We start from the raw sequence: 26,532 nt of genomic DNA, 5'->3' as shown, positions 1-26,532 counted from the left end.
TTTCTTTCCCGGGGTGCCTTGATTGGTGCGCCGGGCCAGCCAGTTTCCTTACGGGTGGGGCCGCGACGAGGTGTCGGTTTCGTTTATGTTTTTCATATTTATGGAAAGGTCAGTCCTACGGACCACCTTTGACTTTGTCTTTACATGATGATCTGGCTATAATTTCTCCCATGCCCTATTTCGCAAGTTAGGTTAGGCCACGAAGAAATCCAGAAATTTGTCATTTTCTGGCCAGGGAATGTGTAAAGGTCTGGGAAGAAAGAACAACGTGCGGGGGCGGCTCGTTTCAGTACAAATGATGTTGGAATTTAGCATTCGTGATGTTACGTTGTATAGTAATCCTACGACGTGTACCGTCGAACACTGGACACTTCATTTAGAAATTGAATGCCTGGGACAAGGAACTCGGCCGGAAATAATTTCTCCTTTTTCACGATAATGATGTGAATCTAGAAAATTTGAATTTGTGCCCCTTGTTTTCTAGGAGGAAATTCATTGGAGGGGTTGGATATGACCATTAATTGTACACACGACCTAGCTCTGCCACCTAGGTAGTTTCTCAATTTTAAGGGATGTGACTAATGTTTCGTCAAAAGTCACGGGTCAAGATTTATGGTCTTTTGGCCGTTCTAAGAAATTTCATTAGGGAAATGTGGGCATTAATTGTACACATCACCTAGCCCAGCCGCCTAGGCAATTTCTCCATATTAAGGGATGTGGCTGATGTTTTCCGAAATTAAGGGTCAAGATTTATGGTCTCCTCCTTTTCCCTCTCTGAGTACTATATAGACTTTGCTTGATTAGTTTCATAGAAATAAATTATTTGAAGAATATTTTTCCTAAAAATGATTATTCATATCTTTTGAAGTAATTAACCAATAAAAACTGTTTTTATTATCGACAAAATGTATACCTAAATATTTTTACAAATGATGAAAATATTTTTCAGTTATTCATTTTTATCAAAAGAAAATATATATTTTAAATGAAGAAGAAAGAAGAGAAGAAGAAGAAGAAGGAGAAGAAGAAGCAGAAGGAAAGAAAGAAGAAGGAGAAGAAGAAGAAGAAGGAGAGGAAGAAGGAGGAGAAGGAGAAGGAGAAGAAGGAGAAGGAGAAGGAGAAGGAGAAGAAGAAGAAGAAGAGGAAGAAGAAGAAAGAAGAAGAAGCATAGCGAGGAAATGCGAATGCCAAATCCTACTCTACTCATAAAGCAGTTCTGATCCTAAAACAAGGCCAACGTAACGTTCAAGAAACCATAGCAGACGTGTGTCAAAATCACATACCTCGCGAGAGCCGAGGGGTCCCAGGCTGCCGGAACCGCCTGGAGGACCTCGTCGGCGAGGACGAGCGGGTACCGGTCAATGTGGAGGTTGAACAGCACGATGAGTAGCCGTCGAGGCCCAAGTACTTGATCTTCGCTGCGTCGTGTACCCAGCAGTTGCTTTTTGGAACTCGAACATCGAGTTGAACAGACCAGAGGGGATCTTCCCCAGTACCGCCGATTTCTGGTTGAACCATTCCGACATCTGAAAACACGCAGAAGTGCAAATAGTCACCAAAATCTGGCACTAGATCTATCCAAGCCGCCCCCGAATCGCCCAGCAGGTGTATCAGACAAAAGTTCATGGTTCGAGAGAAATCAGAAGGCGAGTGGATGGTTTTTCTTTCCTTTTTCCCCTTTTTACCTTGCTGAATTCGAGGATGTCGGATTGGTACCGGCACCGATCGCCCTTGTCGCATCGTATGTCACCGGGGACGTTGTGTACGGGTCCGAAGCCGGGGATCACCAGCGTCCTCTTCTCTGTTTCATTGAGCTGGACACTAACCTCTTTCTGCCCTTGCAGAACTTGAGCCTGAAATCAGAGGTCAAGTCGAACCCTCTGCCGAGGCTGGCCACAGCATTCTCCACTGTTCCATTACTCATAACTCTCTCTCTCTCTCTCTCTCTCTCTCTCTCTCTCTCTCTCTTCTGCTCTCTGTATATGGATCACAAGTAGTTGGTCGATGATGATGATTGGTGGGGCGAGAGAGATCCTGATGTGTATATGAGGAGGAAGGAAGGAAGAGAGAGAGGAGGGCCTTTGCGGAGAAATTTTCAGGGTTGGGCACGTTTTGACTTGCGCTTAAATAAATAAGCAGAATTTGAAGAGAGAGAGAGAGAGAGAAGAGAGAGGAAAGAATAGATTAGAATGACGGAGAGATCGTCAGGAAATTTCCATCTGTTAAGACATGTTCGATTCTTCTGCTTGTCTCGACGACGATGATGAGTGTGAAAAAGAGAGACCGAGATACGAGGAAAATAAGATCCAAAGTGGTGTGTTCGATGCTCAAAACGTTCACACGGACGTAGGAGTTGGAGTGCTGCTTTGTCCATTTCATATGTGCTGACCAATTGAGAATGAAGACCGAGATAATTTTGGTATTTTTTTTTTTGCTTCCTAAGTAAAGTGAATCCGAGAGAGGATGAGGTGTGACTTTGACCTACTGATTGAGTCCGCTTGACCGACGTCGGACCCTTTCGAAACTCTGCCTGCTAGGCTCAATGATAAGGGGATTTGTTTCAGGGAGGAGTAGTCGCCCAGCTCTTAAGATTTTGAGTCTGCTCTAGGCGTTACTTTAAAGATTTCCTACCCATATTATGGAACATTTTGTTTCAGTTCAAGCTATCTAGTCCCCACTGACCAAAAAAAAGCTATCTAGTCCTGTAATCTCATGAAAAATTACAAGATAATTATCCAAAAAGTCTTAAACCTATTGTATGAAAGCCAATTTAATTCTAAACTTTTCAATTGTGTCAATTTAATCTTAAACATTTTAACAATTTATTAATTTAACCTTAAATATTTCACTTGTGCCAATTTAATCATAAACTTTATAAAGATCAACATTTATTTTTCATTTTATTGATGACCTCTATTGGAGTTTTTTCATTTTGAGCACTTTTGTGATGATACCCACACGGAAATTTCTTTTCTTGATTTGAGATGAATATCTTATGTGGACAATCAACGTGTAACTTTTCTTTACAAATTAGAAGCCATCTTCGGCATATTATATTAATTTATATAAATGGAACGATAATATTGAACATTGTCGTATAGTTTAGGGACTAAATTGATCATTTATCAATAAATCAAGGACTAAATTGAACAAATTAAAGTTTATGGACAACATTGAAGATTGAGCTAAATGTCATTTTCCCATCATTAAAATATGATCCCACTTATTTAGACACCTAATCAAACTTCGACACATCCTTTAACAGACATGCTTCGATGGGGAATCTTCCATACATCTAGCGTTTTTCAAAAACTATTCAAGTAGGACTTGGTGGAAAGGGAGTTCGAGTCGGAAATTAACCATTTTGAGTTCTCGAGTCTAAGTCGAATGTAATATATTAAAGTACTTGAGTCAAGAGGACTGCAGTTCTACCTAACCCGGTTTAATTTGTTACATACTTCAATCATGTTCATAAGTGTGTCAAATCAGAATATTTGAAAAAGTCGTACCGCGTGTGAATGCAAAGAAACTAATGAAGGCCAATGCTGCCGAATGTATCCGAAAAGATAATACCAAATCATCAAACTGCGAGAAGTGTTTCCTTTGTTTTCCCTAAATCTGAAATCCGCGTGCTTAAGGTTGCTTGCAAGGCAAAAGGAATCGTTTGGATGCCGGCACGCTTGTCCTTCGTCCCAACCCGAGAACATTAAGGAATTGCTGTCGATGATTGTGAATCGATATCTACATATATAGGACATCCGATCTATAATCAAATCAAATAGATTTTTGGGTGCAAGCGAGATCTTGAGTTCATCCGAGCTTAGCAACTTTCTTGCCCTGCTCAGTCGATGAACATAGGCCATTGGCCAAATCACGGTGAATTACGGCCACATCTTACTTTCTCGGCGTACATAAACTCAAACCTATTTCATTACGAAGTCATGGTAGGTGACAAGTCACACCTTCGAAGAGACAGGCCCGCAAAATACTACAATCTCAGATCACATCAATCTGTTATCAAGGAATTACATGAACGTATTTTCTCCGGAATGTTAGGTTCAAATCACGTTTGTCTGGTCTGGACGCTGTTGACGAGACTTCATCGGATTCGCTTCCCTTTGGATGTATTTGCCAATTATTGAGTGGGCCTGCCTCGATGCGTTTTGCGAAGTGAGAGGATTTTTTTCTACTGACGATGCGGTGTGAAATCGAGTGCTTGACTCTTTGGTCGCATAACACGCTTTCATCCACATCGGGAAGACGTACTATTGCACTGGACTAACCGTCCTTCTTGTACCTCGTCGTTGCCTCCTTTCGACTACTCTTTTTGGAAACTTGGTTCGCGTAGGATGCATCGGATGGCGACGGATGGTGTCGGAGCAGCCCGACAGCCGAGAGCATTGACAGAACAAAGTGCTGCGACGCGGGATTCTCCCAAATGGGTTGGAGCCGTCTCTTGAACTTGTGGAATCACCTCTAGAATGTTATGGGTCTGATGTGATCTCGCCTAAGATTGACGCTGAGAAGGGCGTTACTTGTTATGAGCGGAGGTTCGCGTGACTGCCAATTCCCCATAGGTGAAGGACATATGAATTGATTGATAAGTCGAGACATCCCCCAAAATTATGACAATTTCGTTGATAAAAATAGCTTGAATGTGTGAATAAACCTGCCTATTTGGATTTGGCTCTAGTTTGTTTAGAGTCAAGCCGGCTCCTATGCTATTTGCTGATGGGATATCAATTATGAACATCACTTACATATGAACTTAACAGAGAGTAAATGTCACTACCGTTCATAATTTGTAATTTACCGGTCAGAAAGAAGACTGGTGATAGGAAATCACGAGAAATTGAGAAAAACACAGGTTATGGCATGTTGCCATCTTGATCAATTTGACTCAAAGCTAAAAAAGCCACTTTATTTGGTCCTGGATAACTCTTATAATTTTAAAGCTAGGCACAATCTGAGATACCATAATATGCCAAGCCACAGTTTCACATGAAGTGTAAATCATGAGATAACCCCGGTGGAGCTAGATAATGAATCATATTTCCAAAAAAAAAGTCAAGCCAGCTCATACGTTATTTGCTAGTGGGACATCATTCACACGTAAATTTCACTATTGTTCATAATTTGTAACTAAGCACTTGAAAGACTGATAGGATGAAATCGCTTGAGGAATGGAGAAAAACATGGCCCCTGGTACATTGTCGTCTTGATCAATTTGACACAAAGCTAAAGTCGATTTATCTGGTCCTAAATAATTCCCGAATAATTTAAAGCTAGGGCATGATCTGAGATACCATAATATGCCAAGCCATAGTTTCACATGAAGTGCAAATCATGAGATAATTCTTGGCACAGCTAGATAATGAAGCATACTTCCAAAACAAAGTCAACCCGGCTCATATGCTATTTGCCGGTGGGACATCACTCACATGTAAATATCCTACCGTTCATAATTTGTAACCCAACAATCAGAAGAGATAGGAAGAAATCACGAGGAATGGAGAATAACACGGCCTGTGATACATTGCCGTCTTGATTAGTTCAACACAAAGCTAAAGCTGCTTTATCGGTCCCCCATGAAACCTACGCGAAAAACCTTTTTATAGGCCAAAGATTAGGGTTTTAATTTCCTTTCAAATCAACATCCGCGAAGATTTCTTTCTTACACACAATATCACTTTTTTTATTTTTCACATCTCCTGATTTTATCGCCTAAAAGATAAGATTGCAACCCAATTTTCTTAAATTCCAAAAAACTGTAATATCATTTCAAATCTCCATTTAAGTAATTGTTGTCATTAAAGAAAATGAGCTCGGGCCAATTCACTTGCTTCGTGGGCTTAGTCTGGCCTGCCAAATTAAAGCTTAGAACCACTAATCCGAATCCATTCACCACCGATTCAATAAAATGCAAAAAATGTAAATGCACCTGAATCTATATGCAATGTAATTATTTTTTTAGTGATAAAATTAACCCCTAATTTTCTATGCACTAAATAAATAAACGGGCCGCCAAAATTTAGGTGTCAACACTGCTCATCTCTCTCTCTCTCTCTCTCTCTCTCTCTCTCTCTCTCTCTCTCTCTCTCTCTCTCTCTCTCTAGCTTTTCTAGTATATTGTCCAATTGTTGGCACAGCAATCATAACATAACGTCATGTTTGTCTAGTCCACCTAATCGGTGTTCAAAGGTTCTACTGAAGACATGTAGTCCTTTGTGATCTTGTGGTGGCAGTGCCAATGTCTTCTCTTCAGCCGCCAAAATTGACAATAAAATGGCCATATTTTCCATACTCCAACGAGAATTCCCACCGACTTGTAGCTTGAACAAACATTGCCTCTGTCGTCCTTCCCGATTTTCTTTAGTTTGAAACATGCTTCATTTCGTTTCTTTTCACATGCGCACATGTGATTTCTTTTCCCATTCATGCACGTTTTTGCTTTGCCCTTAGTCATTTCCGATGTTGTGCTATGGATGGAGCATAGTTCTAGGGTAGAATTTGGCACCTAAGAACCGAATCGGTGAAATATGTCAGTTCTAGATTTCAAGGTATACAAAGTAGGTTCCACGTTCTAAGTATATGGAACCTAGAATCTAGGACACGAGACCTAGAATAGGTTTTTGTGTTTTTGTTGGTATGATGTTTGATGATGAGTTTATAATCTAAAACTACTAGTTTAAATTTCCATTTTATGTATGAGATTTTTACTTTGTTAATATTTCATATTATTCGTGTGTCTAAATATAAAATGTGATTAGTGGATTGTAAAAATAAATAGTGATTAGTCAATATAATCGTTCAATTAATAAACCTTTGATAAGGTCGATTTCAAATTCCAAAATATATAAGATAGGTTCTAAATTCCAAAAAATGAGAAATATGTTCCAATGCGTAAGTTTTGAATTTCAAGTAAAACTTATACGGAGTAAGTTTCAAATTTCAAGTAAAACTTTTACAAAGCCTGGCGATCATGCTCTAATTGTGCTTACTTTTACATGTCGATTTATGCCCTGCCCATGCCCTTTTCTATTTTCTTTTTAGCTTTTTTTGTTGGAGAAATCTTCTTGAAATGTTTTAAGGCGACAAAACGTTTCCATCGGTCTAGTCTACGAAGGTTTGCAGACTCTGTTTGTTTAAAGTCGAAGACCTCCGGACAGCCCGGACTCAAGATTCAAAGTCTATCCTCATTAACAAGTTCTAATCCGTTGAAGAAAGGCTATCCGAACTTGATGTTTTATTAAGGATATGACCTTATCGGTGGAGAAGATCTCTTGGCTGGATATGACATAACGGAATCCCTTTAATTGATCGAGATTGATTCGATGATCAAGGATCCGATGATTGGCAAAATATTCGTGGAAGGTTCTACTTATGGAAACCGAGATCTTGATTGTATGGGCGAACAGGATTGATGGGCTATCGACATGTTCCTTTAATAGCTCGAATGATCTTCCTAATTGATTCCGTCCAACGGGTAGATTGGAGGAATTCCTTTAGTAAGTGCCAACGGGTATGATGGCGTAAAGGAGTATATAAGGAAGACGTTCTAAGTGTTCGTAGGTGTGCGCGATAGAAGAATTCCAAAGTCGAAGCTTCTTGTTGTTTAGTCAATTCATTTGAGCAAAAACTTGTACTCAAAAGAGAGTTTATACTTGTGAGAAACCTTGAGGAAGTGTGATAGAACATCCACATTATGGAATCAAGGAAGAACTGTCTTTGTAACATCACTTTTGTTCATAGTGGAATCAATAGGCCCAAACTTACCAAAAAAAAAAACCAATCGGTCTGTCAATGTGGAACGTAGGCTAGGCTTGAAATAAGCCGAACCACTATAAATCTTGTGTTTAATCTTCTCTTCCCTACTCTTTACTTTACCTTGATCGTAATTCATTTTGGAAAAGCAAAAGAGTACTTCCTTTCTATCGTCTGTTCAGTATTACTGTGGTATCTCGAGAAATTGTTTTTACACCTATTCACTCCCCTCTAGGTGTTATACTAGCTACATCAGCACCTATCAGACCAGTGCAATAAATCTTACCAAAAATCCAATTCTTCACTCAAGAGTAAAGCATATAGAGATTCGACATCACTTCATTAGAGATCATGTTCAAAATGGAGAAGTTTCGATTCAGTATGTTGATACAAGGAACCAACTGGCGGATATATTCACAAAGCCTCTGGAGAAAAATCAATTTGAAGTTATTCGCTCCAAACTCAACATTTTGAGGTTTGAAGAAGTTAAAGTCTAGAGTCTCTCAAACTTAGGCAAACAAGACCTTGACTGTAAGTTAGTCTCTCTCTCGAATCCTATCTTGAAAAGGTACGATCGTCAAACTATGGTTAATTATAGCTATATTTAATCGATGCAACGTTTCCTTTTCGAAAAAGGAGTTATTTTTGAAATGACTATTTTCGCGGAAAAAGGACGTTATTTTGAAAATGCATCTTTTTATTTTCCTTTGTGACGATTCGTATACCTCTCTTTTTAACCGATCGTGCACTGTTTATTCCTCTTCACTTTTCTCTCAAAAACCCTTGAAAGCATCGATCCTCCATTCCTATTTTCTTCTCTTGCCTAATCTTCGAAAAAGTTGTCATTTTTACTTGGGAAAGTCAAGCAAGGAATCTTTCAAAGAGTGAGAAAGATGTCGTCTTCAAGAAAGTTTTCGAGGATTGCAAGCAGGGGACCATGGCGAATGAGTGAGGGGCCTACGCACTTCGATCTCACCGAAGAAGATGTGTCTCCAGATCAGCAGCAGAGCCCACAACATTCTCGGCAGCGTCATTCTCCACCATCTAGTCCTCAAAATGTTGGACATCAACAAGAAGAAGATATCATTGAAGACGCGAGATCTGTAAGAGCTCAAAGGCCCGCTTTTATTTATAAGTTGTATCGTGCTTTAAAGGGGACTCGTACTCCTTTGAACTATGTCGATGATTTTCTTAAAGACAAAGGATATAGGAACGAATATATCTTTTTGCGAAAAATGGAAAGTTTGGGAATTGCTCGTAAAGGGGTGGCAGAAGAAATCCTTACGAATATCCCAAGTGATCCTCGTGATTGGGGAGTTAATCCTGTAGATGGGAATGATGATGACAAACTATACAGCCAATTTCAACCGAGGATGGGTATTGCGGCGGAAAATCGAGGAAAAAGAGGAGAGATGTTTAGATCGAAAGAACAGAAGGATCTATACTCAAAATTGCTGAAGTGTGGGGTGATAAACCCTAGGAGTGTGGATTTTGATTTTCTGGATCTTTGTGAATGTGAACTTGAGGGAAAAGTTCGGTTATCTTCAACTTGAAAAGTTTTGCACTTTGACACCATAGAGGCCTATCTTGAATTAACTTGCTTATTTCTATTCGAATCTCGGTTTCTGGATGCGAATAGATTCTCTTTCAGCGTCAAAGATCAAGACTTTGTAGTGGATATGGATATGCTGGCAGATGTGTTAGGAGTTGAGAGAGGAAGATATCAACCGATCAAAATTTCTATTGCTCGTGCTACACTAGAACTTGTGAAGGACGGAGAACGAGAGGAAAGATTTCCTACCTAAGGATGAGTGCGTTCAACATTACGCTTCACAAGATTGTGATCAATTGCCTCGGACCGAAATCAACTTCCAAGATTGATGTTTCAAGTTCGGAGGCAAAGGCGATGTATACCATTCTCAGGAAAAAAGTTTTCTCTTCCTCACCTTTGTTATGTTCCACATGTATAGAGCGGTGGTGAAAGACGAGGTCAATTTCCTTATCCAAGTCTTGTGACGAAGTTATTGGACATCGAACATTCAGCCTCCACAAATTCTTTGTGCTCGATCGTGTGATCATATGGTGGTAGGACTAAAAATGGTGACCAAGATGCGTCTGAAGGAGTTAAGCAAGGCGTTGGAGAAATTTAAGGAGAAGACTCCTGTAAAATCTCATCAAATCTCTTCTGCATCAAAAAGAAAAGGAAATGAGCCCATGGTTGCTCCATCCAAGAAAAGGAGAGCTCTCATCATTGAAGATGAAGATGATGAGGAAGACATCACCATCTCTGCAATGGCGTTGAAACATCTGAGCCGTTCTGCTCCAGAATAGAGGACTCGAGAAAGAGAGGAGAAAGAAGTAGAGGAGAGAAAGAAGTAGAGGAGAAGGAAGCAGAGGAAAGAGAAGCAGAAGAAAAGGATGCTGAGGAGGCAAGGGATGAAAAGAAGAAGAAGAAGAAAGAGCACTTGGCAAAAAGAAGTAGAAGAAGAAGAAAGAGAATGAATCAAGAGGAAGGAGACGAAAAACACTCTTCTCCACTGAAGGCACAAAATAGGGGAGATAATGAGGAGTCGGCCGCTCTCCAGCCGACCCGGAAGCCATTCATGCCTCTCATTTTCCTGAAGAAGAACATAATGCTTCATCGCCAAATCTACGCGATTATTTTGATATGCCATCATCTGCAGATCGTGCTGAAGCCACTACGCAGACCGACAGCTCAGCAGATTTTTGCAGAATTATGGATATTCTCTTAGAAATGCGCGGTCAAATCTATGCTCTGAGATGCGAGGTTCAAACCTTGCAAAATATAGGTCAAGTTTCTCAGTTTCATTGAAAGATCATATCCAAGCCTCTCTGTTCAGATTCAGGCCAATGCTAAGGGTGAGGAGATTGCACAATTGAAGGAAGACTTGAAAAAGCTAGAAGGCATGTTCAGTCTATGGGAGATTTCCAACTTGTCCGCGTTCCCAAGCAATCTTAACTTTATTCCATTTTCTTCTCAACCTTTTTAATGCTGACAAAATGGGGAGAAAGATTTGAATCAAACTTTGAATTTTTAATCGTTTGGTTTGTTTGATTTGGATTGATGTTTGACTTTAATTTTGTGTCACGGATGTGAATTTGGATTTGTGCTATTGAATGCTATTGATATCTTATGGATGGCTTTATCATATTCAAGACTAACCTACTTTCTGTGGTTGCAGATTCTAGTATTATTCATTTAGCCATTTATCTTTATAAAGATATGTATATTTGTTTAAGAAATGTTTTGCAGGTCAAAGTTAACCAAATCTGCTGGAAAGTTTTGTCACCATCAAAAATGGAGAGATTGTTGGAGAAATCTTCTTGAAATGTTTTGAAGCTAACAAAACGTTTCCATCAGTCTAGTCTGAAGGTTTGCAGACTCTGTTGTTTAAAGTCTAAAGACCTCCAGACAGCCAGACTTAAGATTCAAAGTCTATCCTTATTGACAATTCTAATCCGTTGAAGAAAGGCTATCCAGAGCTTGATGTTTTATTAAGAATATAACATTATCGACTGGAGAAGATCTCTTGGCTGGATATGACATAACGGAATCCCTTTAATTGATCGAGATTGATTCGATGATCAAGGATCCGATGATTGGCAAAATATTCGTGGAAGGTTCTACTTATGGAAACCGAGATCTTGATTGTATGGGCGAACATGATTGATGGGCTATCGACATATTCCTTTAATAGCTCGAATGATCTTCTTAATTGATTCCGTCCAACGGGTAGATTGGAGGAATTCCTTTAGTAAGTGCCAACGGGTATGATGGCGTAAAGGAGTATATAAGGAAGACATTCTAAGCTGTTCAGTAGGTGTGCGCGATAGAAGAATTCCAAAGTCTGAAGCTTCTTGTTGTTTAGTCAATTCATTTGAGCGAAAAACTTGTACTCAAAAGAGAGTTTATACTTGTGAGAAACCTTGAGGAAGTGTGATAGAACATCCCACTGTGGAATCAAGGAAGAATTGTCTTTGTAACATCTCTTTTGTTCATAGTGGAATCCAGCCGATAGCTGTCGGTGCGGAAGAGTGGACGTAGGCTTGGAATAAGCCGAACCACTATAAATCTTGTGTTTAATCTTCTCTTCCCTACTCTTTACTTTACCTTGATCGTAATTCATTTTGGAAAAGCAAAAGAGTACTTCCTTTCTATCGTCTGTTCAGTATTAATGTGGTATCTCGAGAAATTGTTTTTACACCTATTCACCCCTCTCTAAGTGCTTATACTAGCTACATCAGCACCTACGCCTTTTCATCCTTTATACACACACATATATAGTTTTGATTTCATCATTTTATTATGTTTGGGGAAATAAATTCCAAGAAACTAATAAAATTTTAGAAATTATTCTAAATTTCTGAGTAATCTAAAATGCAAGAACTAGACATTTAATGATTTTTTCTCGCTTGAAAAAATAAGTTCCAAATTTCTTGATCCGCTCGGGTGCCCATCCCTCGTCCAACTGAATTTAATTGCGTCCGAATATCACCACCCCTTCTTCTTCCCTTCTTCAATACCGTTGGAGGTCACCCTGCCTTTGTTGACTCATGGACAGCCTACCAAGGATGCCCATTGTTTCCCTCTTTGATTTTTCCTTGTTAAAGAGATCATATCAAAAAAGTAATGGCCAAGAAAAGTCTAATCATTTCTTTATCATTGAGTTGGACGCCAACCATCTCACACGGCACAATATGCACCAACACCAACTTGGACACTTTTTAAATTTTCTAAGTTTTTAATAATTCTTTTATTTTCTTTTTGTTTATTTTTTTCTGTTTTTCTTTTTTTTTTCCCCCAATTGTGGGCTGGCAAAGTCGTCAGCTCATATTTGGGAAAAATTTAAAAAAAAAGTAATAAAAAATTCAGAAAAATTAAAAATTTTAAAAAAGTGTCTATTTCAACGATGGCTATACCACATACTAAACCAATGATGCATTGTACTCGTGTTGCTAATTATTATAACATGTTTCTAGACATCAAGTGATGAGGTAATGATAGGGAATAACAAAAAATATTGATAGAATTAGTTTTGATAGGCGAGTGATGACTAACCAAATACTTACGCGAGTCGATCGAATTAGAAGTTATATGAGAATACCCCATATCTCGCTATATTCAAGTTAATTCAAACATAAGTTATTCACAATTATTATATACTATTAGCTACTGTAAACATCTATCTTTACTGCCTTTCTTTTAAAAATCAAGTGACTATCTTTATTAATCTTCTGTTTATTCACATAATTAAAAATAAGCCATTCTTTAAATTATTATTAATGTTTGGTATGAATAGCATGCATTTAGGCTTAAGATTAGGAATGGATGACAATGGAGTACAACTATTGTTAGGATAAGATTTTTGAGTTTCTAAAATAAAAAATCACCCCTCCCCATAATTTGGATGAAGATGAAGAAGAGATTCAAAGAGAGAACTTGTACAGTAGTTTCTCTTATTGAACACACTCACCAAATGCTCGAGTACATAGGTTATGAATTACCTAGATAATTCTAGGGTTCTAACTTACTACCTCACTAAATCACAATTGAGAACACACTTAAAACTTGGAATAGCTCTCTAATTACAGCACGCGTCTCTTAAAGAAATTAAACCCAAATGAAGACTAGTGACAGAAAGTTCAACGCTGAATTGAAGATTATTAATCAACACGATCACCCTTCATGTACCCTTGAACTCGCTCTCGGCGGCCGCTCTATTTACGCTTGAGCACGACGACTAGTTGGCATCCGTGAAGGAAGGCCGAACTTATACGGTCGGATGATTCCTTGGCCTTCTCAAAGAACCGATCAAACAGTTCGTTGACAATCTCACTTCCGAAATGTTTGCCGATAAGGCCTTCCACTCCAGCACGCACGTGCATCGTGCAGGCATGGGCTGCGGCAGAGCCGTCGACCTTGGCATTGAAAGGGGTTAAGTCCATTGTCTCTATGCTGAAACACCCATTTCGCTCGGTTATCGCTGTCATCTCCTCGGGAGAGGGAGTGTACACCGGAGCATTGAATGAATCCACCAGAGCCTCGCTTGTTTTACCCTGTTAAAAAGAGTTGGTTTAATCAGCATTTTATGCATACGTAATTTCATTATGCTGATATGCAGATATATTTAAAGCACAGGTAAGTACAGAAACTATAACGTATAGTTCTCCAGTTCTTACCTCCTTTGCCATGTCCATCAAGCATGCCCCCAAAAGATCAAACATCACGTCCGAAAGTACACATGAATGGGCAATCCCGTTAGCTCTTCCAGGCAGGAGCAGAACCATGATGCCCCCGCTCACAACTTCCTTTCCTCGGGCGCTTAGAAACATCGCCGTGTCCTTTGCGAACTGAGCTGCATAGGCGTCAAGCACTTGACTCGGAGCACTGATGTAGTAGACTCTCCCCTTGTTGTATGCCGGGGAGTTCGCATCAAGCAATTCCTCAGGCAACTTGCGAAGCCAGGGAAGTGCATGAGCCGAATGCGCCACATGGAGCGACGCATCGGGGAACACCCGCCCGTGGAAGGACCCTGGCACGCCGGCTGCATAGTACTGCCGATCAGGCGGCAGGGAAGCGAAGAGGGTGTTGAAGTCGTTCGATGCATGGTCGTTGAACAGCACTAGGAAATCGGGCATTTGAGAGGAGAGGCCTTGCGTGACGTACTTGCGTCGAACGGCTTCTAGGATGTTCTGAACCGCGACAAAGGTGTTTGGTCCAACCGAACAGCCCAAATCTGCAATTTGGAATGTGGTTGGAGCGGGAGAGAATCGCCTGATGTCAAGCTTCTCCATGATTGCCTTCTCGATGGTGGCCTTGGCGACATCTGTCGCCGCTCTCTACGAACCACGTGTTAGAATTTTATTGCAAACTGACATCGATACTTCCTAGTTAATATGCTAAGAGCAGTTAATGAGACATGGCAACTGCCCAGAGACGCCTGATGAATGGCAAATGGAAATGCAGCAGCATCCAGTTTAATGTCAAATGAATGAAGTACCTGAAAGCGAGAGTTCTTGTGGTAGCTATATGTGCTATCTCCGCCATTCATTGTGTATTCCTCTGCCTCCGCCAACTCCGTGCGGCTGCTCATTTTCAGCTTTTCGAAATCTGTGTGTGTGTGTGTGTGTGTGTGTTTTAGGTTGAAGTACTCAAGTTCTTATATACTACTCTTCTTGAGTGTTTCCTCAAAACTCCTTTAGTGGGATATTATCTGCTTATTGGAACTATAGCAAAGGAAAAAGAAATGTCTAATTGACGAGCAAATATTATAGACTGATGTATAAGTGATATGGTGATTAGAATCAATTACAATGGAAAAACTGTAAAGAAACTGGCCTTTTTCAAGTGAATCTCGGTGCAAGTCCCACATTTTTTGTTGGGGTAATTTGTCTAGTGAAGAAGATAGAAAAGTAGTAGCAGATCATTGATGCTTTGATGCGTGACGATGACCACTGTTCTCAAAGTATTATTTGCCCCCACTATTGTTGTTGTTATGTTTAGAACAAATATACATCCACGATATATACTAAAACTATAGAAAAATGAGTTCAGCAATTGCTCAATTCTCTCTTAGAATTTTACCTTGAATGTGTTAAGGTTACGTGTATGAAAAGAGAACAAAGGAGAATTTTGAATAAGAAATATTTATAAATAGTTGTGGTTATTATAAATAATATGTGAATTTGTCTTTATTCATAGATAACCAATCAACACATCTCTTAGAAATAGATACCTTATCCCAACCATTACCATTCTTCATTTCAAGAATAACTTCTATTAAAAACTACCGATAACCTCTTTTTGGGATAAAGAATCACATCTTTTCATAACCAAGAGTCGTATATTCTCTTAACTAAGAGTCACCTATTCTCTTAATCAAGTGACACATCTTTTATGACAACAAACTATTTCAACATTTTTATTTTTTTTGCAACTGCATTTCCTTACTCTAGCAGAATTGATCTTTAAAGAAAGGAAACGCATTACAAGCTGTTTATTACAATTCATGGGAAGGACTCGAAGTATCTTCAAGCAAAAAGAAGGCTAAGCGCTCGTGACATTTAGCGCTTCGAAATGATACATATCTTAATGGAAGAACTTGGCGAAGTTCGAACCAAATTTCAAAGCAAGAGTTCGTTTTACATGGGAAGTACTAGAACTTTTATTCATCGTTCAATCGAGCATTTTCTTTTTCATCTCGAGTTTCAAAATATTGGACGATTATGGCAGACGTGTGCGTCGATGCGGTCGAGTTGCTGAATTGCATGCTATAATGTCCGTGGGTCGTCTTCCAGGCTTGATTTTCCGGTCATCTGGCTCTCTCCCCTGCAAACTAAACAAAGACAGAGCCATCACAGCACCGCCAGCAATCACCGTCGCCACCCAAAGTCAGATGTTGCAGCAGTGTTGTGATGGAACGTGACTGAGCTCTTTGTGTCATGTTTCGAACGTGATAGGGCCAGAATGTCCAAATCTTCAACCGAAAAGATTGTTGCTTCTGAATCAAGACGAAGCGTAATGTAGTTTTCCTTTTGTGAAAGAGAAGAGAGCGGCCTGTGAAACTTCCCTAGGTTCAAAGAAGACGAGTTTTCGATGATTGTCTGAACCCGCATGGTCTGCATCGGATTGCTGGTGCGTTGCGCTTGTTAGAAGAGGAGATTTAACATGGTTTTTGCTTAGAGGACGAGAACTGATCTCTTACAGACCCTTAGTTCAAGGGGGGCGATGAGATCAACAGTATCAATCCAAGTGCGAGAAGAATGTGGAAACTCGCAGATCAGAACTATTCGTGGGTCATGCAGATTCTTGAAACGTGATTGACGCGGTAGCAATAAATTTTATTCTATGCGATGCTCCTCCGAAAGTACGCGGCTTCCTAAGCATAAAAAAATAAATCAAATCGCTGTCCTTTTCTCCACTCCGTAATCGTGGGTGCAGCTAGTCATTTGCACGCAAGTTTTGTGTCTCTCTGTGCGGCCTACCTACTCTCTCTCTCTCTCTCTCTCTCTCTCTCTCTCTCCTTCTATGGAGATAAGTCAATTGAAATTTAATTGGCAAGCAACAACCAAGAGCATAAAATCCTAACACGTCGATCTCAGAAGATAGTTTATTTCCAATTAGAATCACGGAATTAGGATTATGCACTGAAGCTGGCAATTATTTGAAAGATAAGCAATTGACTTTGTTGGAAGATATGATGTTGATTTGGGAGAATATCTCAAGAGATGCTGAAGATTTATTTTAGTCAATTTAGGATTAGATCTGATACTCGTAGATTAGAGAAATATAATCATTCTCTTTTTATTACTAGTCATCTGTATTATGTAGGGATTCTTTTGTACATTACACAATACAATGAATGAATACAAAATTTCCCCACGTCTTCTTCTTCTTCTACTTCAGATTTTGTCCTACTTTTTCTGTTTTCCCTAGGGATGTGCAACGGAAACCGCCCGTACAGGGAACCGCTTGGACCGGACCGAATCGGCCGATTTTGGGCGGTTCCCACAAACAGCAGTACAGTTCATGGTTCCTAATCCTAGAACCGGTGGCCGATAGGTTTGGTTCCCGGTTCCAAGGTGGGAACGGACCAAACCGGATCGACCGGACCGAACCAATTTTTTTATTTATATAAAAATATATATATAAAATATATAAAACATATAAACATTATAACTTATTGCAACCAAAATTGCAATTGATATAGCAACCTCTTATGTGACGAAGAGACCATCAAAACTCTTCTTGTTACTCTTTTATTATAGAGAAAATCTACTTGTTAGTTTCATCTTCTACTCGATGTGGGGTTAAGGCTCCGAGGGTGACTTCACTAACGGGATTTCTATTTAATTAAGAGCCTAGTTCGGGCATTGACTCATTGAGAGCAGACGAAGACTAAGAAGACTTTCGGATAGCACATGAGATCAACTACTTCGAATACGCTACCCTCTGTCTTTGATTATGCTCGTTCTACTTTGAGGGAGAGATCTTTAAGGAGACAGGATTCCACTATTATATATGAATATATAATCCCACAACTTGAAACCGATTAAATAACCGCCATTCGACCCACAAGGCACTTCAAGCCTTCAAGAGTCTCACATCAACTAAACATTCAAAGAGCATAAGAGAGATTGTCTATAAAACCTAAGCCAAGCACATCCTTTAGCCAAATTGTTCACGGCCTTCATGGTTAAGGTTAAGTGTGAAACACACAAAGTGTGATTAATATTCACACAAGTGAAGTTTGAATATATTGCACGTGGAAACATGTGTGATTAGATTTGTTGAATGCCGAATTAGATTGATCGGGCCGACCCGGAGCATAGTCACTCTTTAGTACAAAAAAGTAGAGCCGATTTTGTTGGACCGGACCAGACTGGAACCAATGGTCCGGTCCGGTTCCCGTTCCTAGGACCAAATGGTCTGGTCCACGGTTCCCAATTTTGGGAACCGGTGCTCCTGGTCCAGTTCCCTGTTCCAAGGTAGAACTAGACCGAATTGGAAACTGATCACCCCTAGTTTTCCCTTGATAACATACCAATAGGGTGATGACTTATGGCTTCAAATCCGGATAGTAAGCACCGATCTGAAGGCAACACCTAACCACCTCTATTGAGTATGCAATCGATGGCTACGTGAGGCAAATTTACGTAATGTTGCGCGAGTTTGCGTTCGAGAGCGAGACACGTCAGTATGGGTCCTGGTGAAGATATCAGTGATCCGATCGATAGAGGGAACTTGAGTAAAATAAATATAACCATGAAGAAGATGCTCTTGCACAAAATGACCTTTGCAGAAACCAAAAGAATTGTAAATATTTGACTTTTGCTTGCTTACATTTAGTAATGAAAACTATGCTTGCTTTGTCACCAATAATGGAAAAGAAAAAGACCAACTATTTCTGTTCATATATACATATTAACATCTTCATCATCAACTAAGGGCAAAAACAAATGAAAGAAATATGAATCACGCACTTCACATTTACATCATCGATCTCGTATCATCTCACCATGTTCCGAAGCATTCCCTTCATGACAGACATGGCATGATTGATGACTGCATCGACCATCCTTCATTCCACTTTGAATGTGGCCATTGCGGCATCAAAGAGAGCTGCTTTTCTCTACTCCTTTAGTATATTTCCGTAATAGACTCAAAAAACTTCAATCTCGATCCTTTTGTTGTTCTTCAAATTCCAGTAATTAGGTACAACAAGGAGAACTTGACATGCACGCAAATCTTCCCCTTCTCCAAATCCAACTTAGCTCCGGTCACTAGCCAATGCCCCGGACTATCTTGAGGCCCCTTACAACGTTGCGATGTATCCACGAATTTCAGAAGCTTCTGTGTTTGCACTGGCACGGGCGGCCCTGTCGGGTACACGCTGGAGTCCATATGTATTGCCGGACTTTTCTCTTTGGCAGCGCTATTTCCCCCGAGAGACGTGCTAATTGCCGAAAGCAACCCTGACTTTTGGGAGTGTTCGGACCCACGGTCCCAGGTAGGAGACGCTAGGAACGAGCGCGAGACCTTGGAGAAACGGAGCCGGAGATGGAGAACGTTTTTTGAGTCGTGCTTCTTCACGTGAAGTTGGGCACCTGTCACGATGTAGGCAACGTCCTTCGGAGGGGGCGGCAAATATTCAATATGGGCAACGCATACGTGAGAGAACTTCTTCCCTTGGATGCCTTCAAAGTAGGCGTCGCTGACAGCAACTTCCTCCGATCCTCGCCATATCGGCGTATCATCTACCAAACTCTCTAGCATGGATGGGGTGTTGGAGAGGTGTTGGAGGTGCAGGGCTAGCTTGTTGCATTTCATCCCCTCAAGGAAGAACCGCATCCCCGTGACCGGCCTCTTCCCTACTACAACCTGAAACCGAACGAAAACAATAATTCTCAGGGACTTAAACATGCGGTTCAGTTCGAGTTTGTATCAAATATCCATGATCAATATACATCGTGATCTCTCTACTTTTGAAACATCCTAGAACTTATATCAAAGGAGACGTCATTGCAACATGTTTGGGTCCAAGCTAGCTCTATGGGTGCATCCAACTTGCAAAGACAACTACTGCACGATCGTAAGTAGTTCAGCAGATACGCGATGTGTACCTGGGAAGAGTTGACTTGCAGCTTTGGTCCCATCAAGCCGAAGCTGAGGGAAGGCGATGAAGTGGCTCTATTCGTGGTCGGACCGAGAGGTTGGTCGTTGTGCATGGGAGCCCAAAGCTTGTGGGTTTGGAACTCCAGGAAGGACTGCAGATCACGTAGCGGAGGCTTATCTGCAAAGAATCCCGGAAAAAGAAGGATGATTCACGGAAAACTGATGGGATTTCGAAGGAGAACAGGTGAGTAAATATGAGCTCGACCGAACGAAATTGAGTGCGAAACGTACAGCGGAGGTAGAGGTTGATGGCGTGGGACAAGAAGCCGCTGCCGGGGACGCCTTTGAGGAGAGAAGTGATGGGGATGAAGCTGAAGTGGATGGCTTCCGGCATCGACGGCACGGTCAAGAGCCATTCGCAGTGGCTCTCGGCCTTTGTGTCCCCTCCTCTCTTCGAGCTAATCACCGTGATTCCCTGCAATACATTTGCCGGACCAAATTTTGGTCGTGAGAATCGTGCTTCGCAAGTTGTGGCGACGATAAGCAGAACTGATCGCAGTATTGAAACGTGCAGCAGTGCACATCTATGCGACAGTATGAAATGGGTCTACTGTATGGCCTTCATGAAGAGGATCGTGATGACAATGGTAATTGGCTCTGATGCCAATGATGGTGCCAGTAGCTCAAAAGAGTTGATCCAGAAGCGATGACCGATGGCGGCGGCCTTTGCAATGGTCGAGCTTCGTGACAGAGGTGGTTGCGGCTACGGAAGAGCGGTTGCGGTGGCGGTGGCGGTGGCGGTGGCGGTGGAGGGATAAAGCAATGGACGATGGTCATGTCGAGAAGGAGGAACGGTAACATAGGGAGGAGGAGAAGGTATGGTAATTAATCAGTGGTAATAATTATTTATTGGAGATGGTGACTTGATGCTACGAACTAATTATATATAGTCATATATTTTCATGCTAAGAGAATATCCATATTATAACATGACGATGATAAATATTTTGAAATGTTAGAAAAGCGAATGGAAAAAAAATGCGATTGAGTTAGTATATAAGAAAATTCTAATTATTAAGAATTAGTAATTAAAATCTAATCTTATAAGGGTGAGTATCTCCAATCTTGAATGTGTGAAAGAGAATTCAGTTCCAGTTCTTCATTTTCTCAAGATTCAAATCTTGCAATGATATTTTTTTTCTTTTGAATAGTTAGTCAAAATTGGCTTCTTTATTCAATGTGTCTTAGAAAGAATTTTATTTCAGTGATACCCTTCTATCCTGAACGTAGACATTCCTACCCAAGCCAATGACCCATAATAGTATCCTTGACCAAGCTGTCTATTGAAGTGACAAATCCATTGTACATAGACGTTACCCTAAATTCAACACTTGCTTAATTAATTCTCATGCTCTTTCTCACCAACCGTCTCTCTATTTATTGTTGTTCCGTGTGGAATTCTCTCCTCGTCGACAACGTGTACATCCGAATTCAATGCGAAATCGAGGAAACAGTTCATCATCATCATCTAAATCACGATGGCAAAAGAAAAATCACGAGGGACCAAACCTACATCTTTGGAGTTGCAGGTGGGCAAGTCGTTGAAGGCGATCGGCTGCAAATCGAACAGATTGAAGGCCTGCGGTGTCTGAAGGTCGCGACGAAGTAAAGGGCGAAATTAGAATCATAATAGTAATGATAATCAAACGATGCCCATTAAAAGATTTCACCAATGAAACTAAAAAAAAGAGGGTTATTCAGAGAGTGAATATACCTTGTGGTGTTTAGACTCCTTGGTCCTGGAGTGAAGAGGAGCCAAGGCGCAAGCCCCGGTGAAGAGCTGGTCGCCCAGGTCGTCCAAGTGCTTCTTCAGATCCGACGGCTCCAAGTTGGACGATCTGTCTTGCCTCACCACCACCACGTCTTGGCCTCCCACCCCCAGCCCCACGATCACGTGGGTCCCATATTTCTCTACAAATCTGAAGAGACAGAGAGAAAACACATATATTATTTTCTTGCGAAATTAAAACTTTATTTATTAATCTCGAAAATCTTCAAAAATTTGCGATATTAACAAGCATTCGGAATTCCGATTGATGAAATCGTAATTCCAAATGAATATTCATAATGGAAAAATCGATTGATTTAGTGTTAACTTAAAATATGTGAGTGTAAAAAGGGATAAGTGATTTCAAATTTCAAAGGTTCCGAGCCTACCCACTAAAATGGATTCCTTATTTTTTGGAACCCAAAACCTATTCAAAGTCAGTTACAGATTCTATCCAAGTTCTACATGTATTATTAATAGAATGATTGCAATAAATTATTATATTTAATAATCATCATTTACTTTCACAATCCATTAACTATAATTTATATTCAGAGACACGAAAAATATGAAACATTAATAAAATAAAGGTCTCAATCATAAAATGAAAACTCGAACTAGTGATTTTAGATTATATAACTTTATGGAATATCGCAAGATCACGCGAAGACATAGATCAAGAAAAATACAAAAACTTATTTTAGGTTCTAGATTCTAATAATATACCCTATATATTTTAGAACTTGGAACCAAACAAATCTTCATTAGTCAAAATCTTCGATTCTAAATTTTATTTTGAAATTATGCTCATCCCTAATATAAAATTATGATTTTACATATATTGCAAAAAGAGTGAAACCCTGCGGCTACTGTTGACCATTTCTAAAGTTTCATTATACCTTATAAACTTCTCTATTATATGTATATATATATAATGAAATAAATTGAAGAGTAAAGTCTCGACGGAGTGTCAAACATCTGTTGAGCTTTCGCACCGAACGCCAGCCCCGCAATCGCGATTCCCGGCGCGAACTTTCTCCACGGGCGGGATCATGGTCCAGCCGTCCGATCGGGCCGCCGTCGCCCTAGCGGCGTCCCTCAAGAACCCCTCCTAGGCCGTCGATTTCGTTGACTTTTTGGCGCCCGGACCGAGTCCAGGTCCCTACGCGGTCAAACTTGGAAAAATTTCTTTCCCGGGGGGGCCTTGATTGGTGCGCCAGGCCAGCCAATTTTCTTGCGGGTGGGGCCCGCGACAGGTGTCGGTTTCGTTTATGTTTTTTTCATATTTATGGCCAAGGGTCAGTCCTACCTACGGACCACCTTTGACTTTGTCTTTACATGATGATCTGGCTATAATTTCTCCCCATGCCCTATTTCGCAAGTTAGATTAGGCCACGAAGAAATCCAGAAACTTGTCATTTTTCTGGCCAGGGAATGTGTAAAGTCTGGGAAGAAAGAACAACGTGCGGGGGCGGCTCGTTTCAGTACAAATGATGTTGAAATTTAGCATTCGTGATGTTACGTTGTATAGTAATCCTACGACGTGTACCGTCGAACACTAGACACTCATTTTGAAATTGAATGCTTGGGGATAAGGAACTCGGCCCGGAAATAATTTCTACATTTCATGACAGCGATGTGAAATCTAGAAAGTTTGAATTTGTTCCCCTTATTTTTCTAGGAGGAAAATTCATTTGAGGGTTGGATATGACTATTAATTGTACACATGACCTAGCTCCGCCGCCTAGGTAGTTTCTCAATTTTAAGGGATGTGACTTTACGGGTCAATGGCCGTTCCTAAGAAATTTCATTAGGGAAATGTGGGCATTAATTGTACACATCACCTAGCCCAGCCGCCTAGGCAATTTCTCCACATTAAGGGATGTGGCTGATGTTTTCTTAGAAATTAAGGGTCAAGATTTATGGTCTCCTCTCCCTTTTTCCCTCTCTGAGTATTATATAGACTTTGCTTGATTAGTTTCATAGAAATAAATTATTTGAAGAATATTTTTCCTAAAAATGATTGTTCGTATCTTTTGAAGTAATTAGTCAATAAAAACTATTTTTATGATCGGCAAAATGTATACCTAAACATTTTTACAAATGATGAAAATATTATTCATTCATTCATTTTCATCAAAAGAAAATATTTTTTAAAATTATTCATTTTCTGTAAAAATAAATCGAGTTTGCCAGTTTGATAATTCAAAGGTTTGTTAATATTTTTAGTTTGGTGAGGAAGGGAAATGGCCAAAGTCAACTAGAGGAGGAGAAGGAGGAGGAGGAGGAGGATGAAGAAGAAGAAGAAGCAGCAGCAGCATAGCGAGGAAATGCGAATGCCAAATCCTACTCTACTCATAAAGCAGTTCTGATCCTAAAACAAGGCCAACTTAACGTTCAAGAAACCATAGCAGACGTGTGTCAAAATCACATACCTCGCGAGAGCCGAGGGGTCCCAGGCTGCCGGAACCGCCTGGAGGACCTCGTCGGCGAGGACGAGCGGGTACCGGTCAATGTGGAGGTTGAACAGCACGATGAAGTAGCCGTCGAGGCCCAAGTACCTGATATTCGCTGCGTCGTGTGCCCAGCAGTTGCTTTGGAACTCGAACATCGAGTTGAACAGACCAGAGGGGATCTTCCCCAGTACCGCCGATTTCTGGTTGAACCATTCCGACATCTGAAAACACACAGAAATGCAAATAGTCACCAAAATCTGGCACTACATCTATCCAAAGCCGCCCCCCGAATCGCCCAGCGGGTGGATCAGATAAAAGTTTATGGTTCCAGAGAAATCAGAAGGCGAGTGGATGGTTTTTTTTCCTTTTCTTTTTCCCCCTTTTTACCTTGCTGAATTCGAGGATGTCGGATTGGTACCGGCACCGATCGCCCTTGTCGCATCGTATGTCACCGGGGACGTTGTGTACAGGTCCGAAGCCGGGGATCACCAGCGTCCTCTTCTCTGTTTCATTGAGCTGGACTAACCTCTTTCCGCCCTTGCAGAACTTGAGCCTGAAATCAGAGGTCAAGTCGAAGCCTCTGCCGAGGCTGGCCACGGCACCCTCTACTATTTCATTACTCATAACTCTCTCTCTCTCTCTCTCTCTCTCTCTCTCTCTCTCTCTCTCTCTGTCTTCTGCTCTCTGTATATGGATTACAAGTAGTTGGTCGATGATGATGATTGGTGGGCCGAGAGAGATACTGATGTGTATATGAGGAGGAAGGAAGGAAGAGAGAGGGGGCCTTTGCGGAGAAATTTTCAGGGTTGGGCACGTTTTGACTTGCGCTTTAATAAATAAGCAGAATTTGAAGAGAGAGAGAGAGAGAGAGAGAGAGGAAAGAATAGATTAGAATGACGGAGAGATCGTCAGGAAATTTCCATCTGTTAAGACATGTTCGATTCTTCTGCTTGTCTCGAAGACGATGATGAGTGTGAAAAGAGAGACCGAGATACGAGGAAAATAAGATCCAAAGTGGTGTGTTCGATGCTCAAAACGTTCACACGGACGTACGAGTCGGAGTGCTGCTTTGTCCATTTCATATGTGCTGACCAATTGAGAATGAAGACCGAGATAATTTTGGTATTTTTTTTTTTTTGCTTCCTAAGTAAAGTGAATCCGAGAGATGATGAGGTGTGACTTTGACCTACTGATGGGAGTCCGCTTGACCGACGTCGGACCCTTTCGAAACTCTGCCTGCTAGGCTCGATGATAAGGGGATTTGTTTCAGGGAGGAGTAGTCGCCCAGCTCTTACGATTTTGAGTCCGCTCTAGGCGTTACTTTAGAGATTTCCTACCCATTACGGAACATTTTGTTTCAGTTCAGGCTATCTAGTCCTACTCAAATCTAACGGTTTGAGATTGAAGAGCCCCCTCACAGCAATTCCAATGATATATTAGAAGCCAGATTGTCTCTCCCCGAAAGATAGTGAATATCGAGACACAAGTAAGCCAGAGATTCATTAATGACCTTCAAACTTATGATCTCATGAAAAATTACATGAGAATTGTCCAAAAAGTCTTAAACCTATCGTACGACAGCTAATTTAATCCTAAAATTTTCAATTGTGTCAAATTAATCTTAAGCATTTTAACAATTTATTAATTTAATTTTAAATATTTCACTTGTGCTAATTTAATCATAAAATTTTTAATAATCAACATTTATTTTTCATTTTATTGGCGACCTCTATTGGAGTTTTCATTTTGAGCACTTTTGTGATGATACCCACATGGAAATTTCTTTTTTTGATTTAAGATGAATATCCTATGTGGACAATCCACGTGTAACTTTTCTTTACAGATTAGAAGCCATCTTCAGATATTATATTAACTTATATAAATGGAAGGATAATATTGAACATTGTCGTATAATTTAGAGACTAAATTGATCATTTACCAATAAATCAAGGACTAAATTGAATAAATTAAAAGTTTATGGACAACATTGAAGATTGAGCTAAATGTCATTTTCCCATCATTAAATATATGATCCCACTTATTTAGACACCTAATCAAACTTCGACACATCTTTAACAGACATGCTTCGATGGGAATCTTCCATACATCTAGCGTTTTTCAAAAACTATTCAAGTAGGACTTGGTGGAAAGGGAGTTCGAGTCGGAAATTAACCATTTTGAGTTCTCGAGTCTAAGTCGAATGTAATATATTAAAGTACTTGAGTCAAGAGGACTGCAGTTCTACCTAACCGGGTTTAATTTGTTACATACTTCAATCATGTTCATAAGTGTGTCAAATCAGAATATTTGAAAAAGTCGTACCGCGTGTGAATGCAGCCGAATGTATC

The 26,532-nt window shown here is 40.4% G+C and overlaps 2 protein-coding genes across 2 annotated transcripts; both read right to left on the bottom strand.

Annotated features, from left to right (window-relative positions):
- Window positions 1-13,237: 13,237 nt before the first annotated feature.
- On the bottom strand, window positions 13,238-14,914 carry LOC104431437 (loganic acid O-methyltransferase-like). The gene is made up of 3 exons (XM_039318149.1): window positions 14,787-14,914; window positions 13,966-14,625; window positions 13,238-13,842 (listed from the first exon to the last, which is right to left on the bottom strand). Exons 1-3 carry the CDS (start codon window positions 14,877-14,879, stop codon window positions 13,504-13,506), a joined length of 1,092 nt encoding a protein of 363 aa, XP_039174083.1. The 5' UTR covers window positions 14,880-14,914; the 3' UTR covers window positions 13,238-13,503.
- Window positions 14,915-18,682: 3,768 nt separating this feature from the next.
- On the bottom strand, window positions 18,683-25,051 carry LOC104430286 (MACPF domain-containing protein At1g14780). The gene is made up of 7 exons (XM_039316659.1): window positions 24,572-25,051; window positions 24,164-24,405; window positions 21,675-21,879; window positions 21,474-21,548; window positions 20,192-20,375; window positions 19,909-20,078; window positions 18,683-19,666 (listed from the first exon to the last, which is right to left on the bottom strand). Exons 1-7 carry the CDS (start codon window positions 24,806-24,808, stop codon window positions 18,983-18,985), a joined length of 1,797 nt encoding a protein of 598 aa, XP_039172593.1. The 5' UTR covers window positions 24,809-25,051; the 3' UTR covers window positions 18,683-18,982.
- Window positions 25,052-26,532: the final 1,481 nt, after the last annotated feature.

Source organism: Eucalyptus grandis, chromosome 7 (genome assembly GCF_016545825.1).
Source record: "Eucalyptus grandis isolate ANBG69807.140 chromosome 7, ASM1654582v1, whole genome shotgun sequence".
NCBI classification, from domain to species: Eukaryota; Viridiplantae; Streptophyta; class Magnoliopsida; order Myrtales; family Myrtaceae; genus Eucalyptus; species Eucalyptus grandis.
Note: the sequence above shows the minus strand (reverse complement) of the source record. Positions and strands in the feature narration are given on the sequence as shown.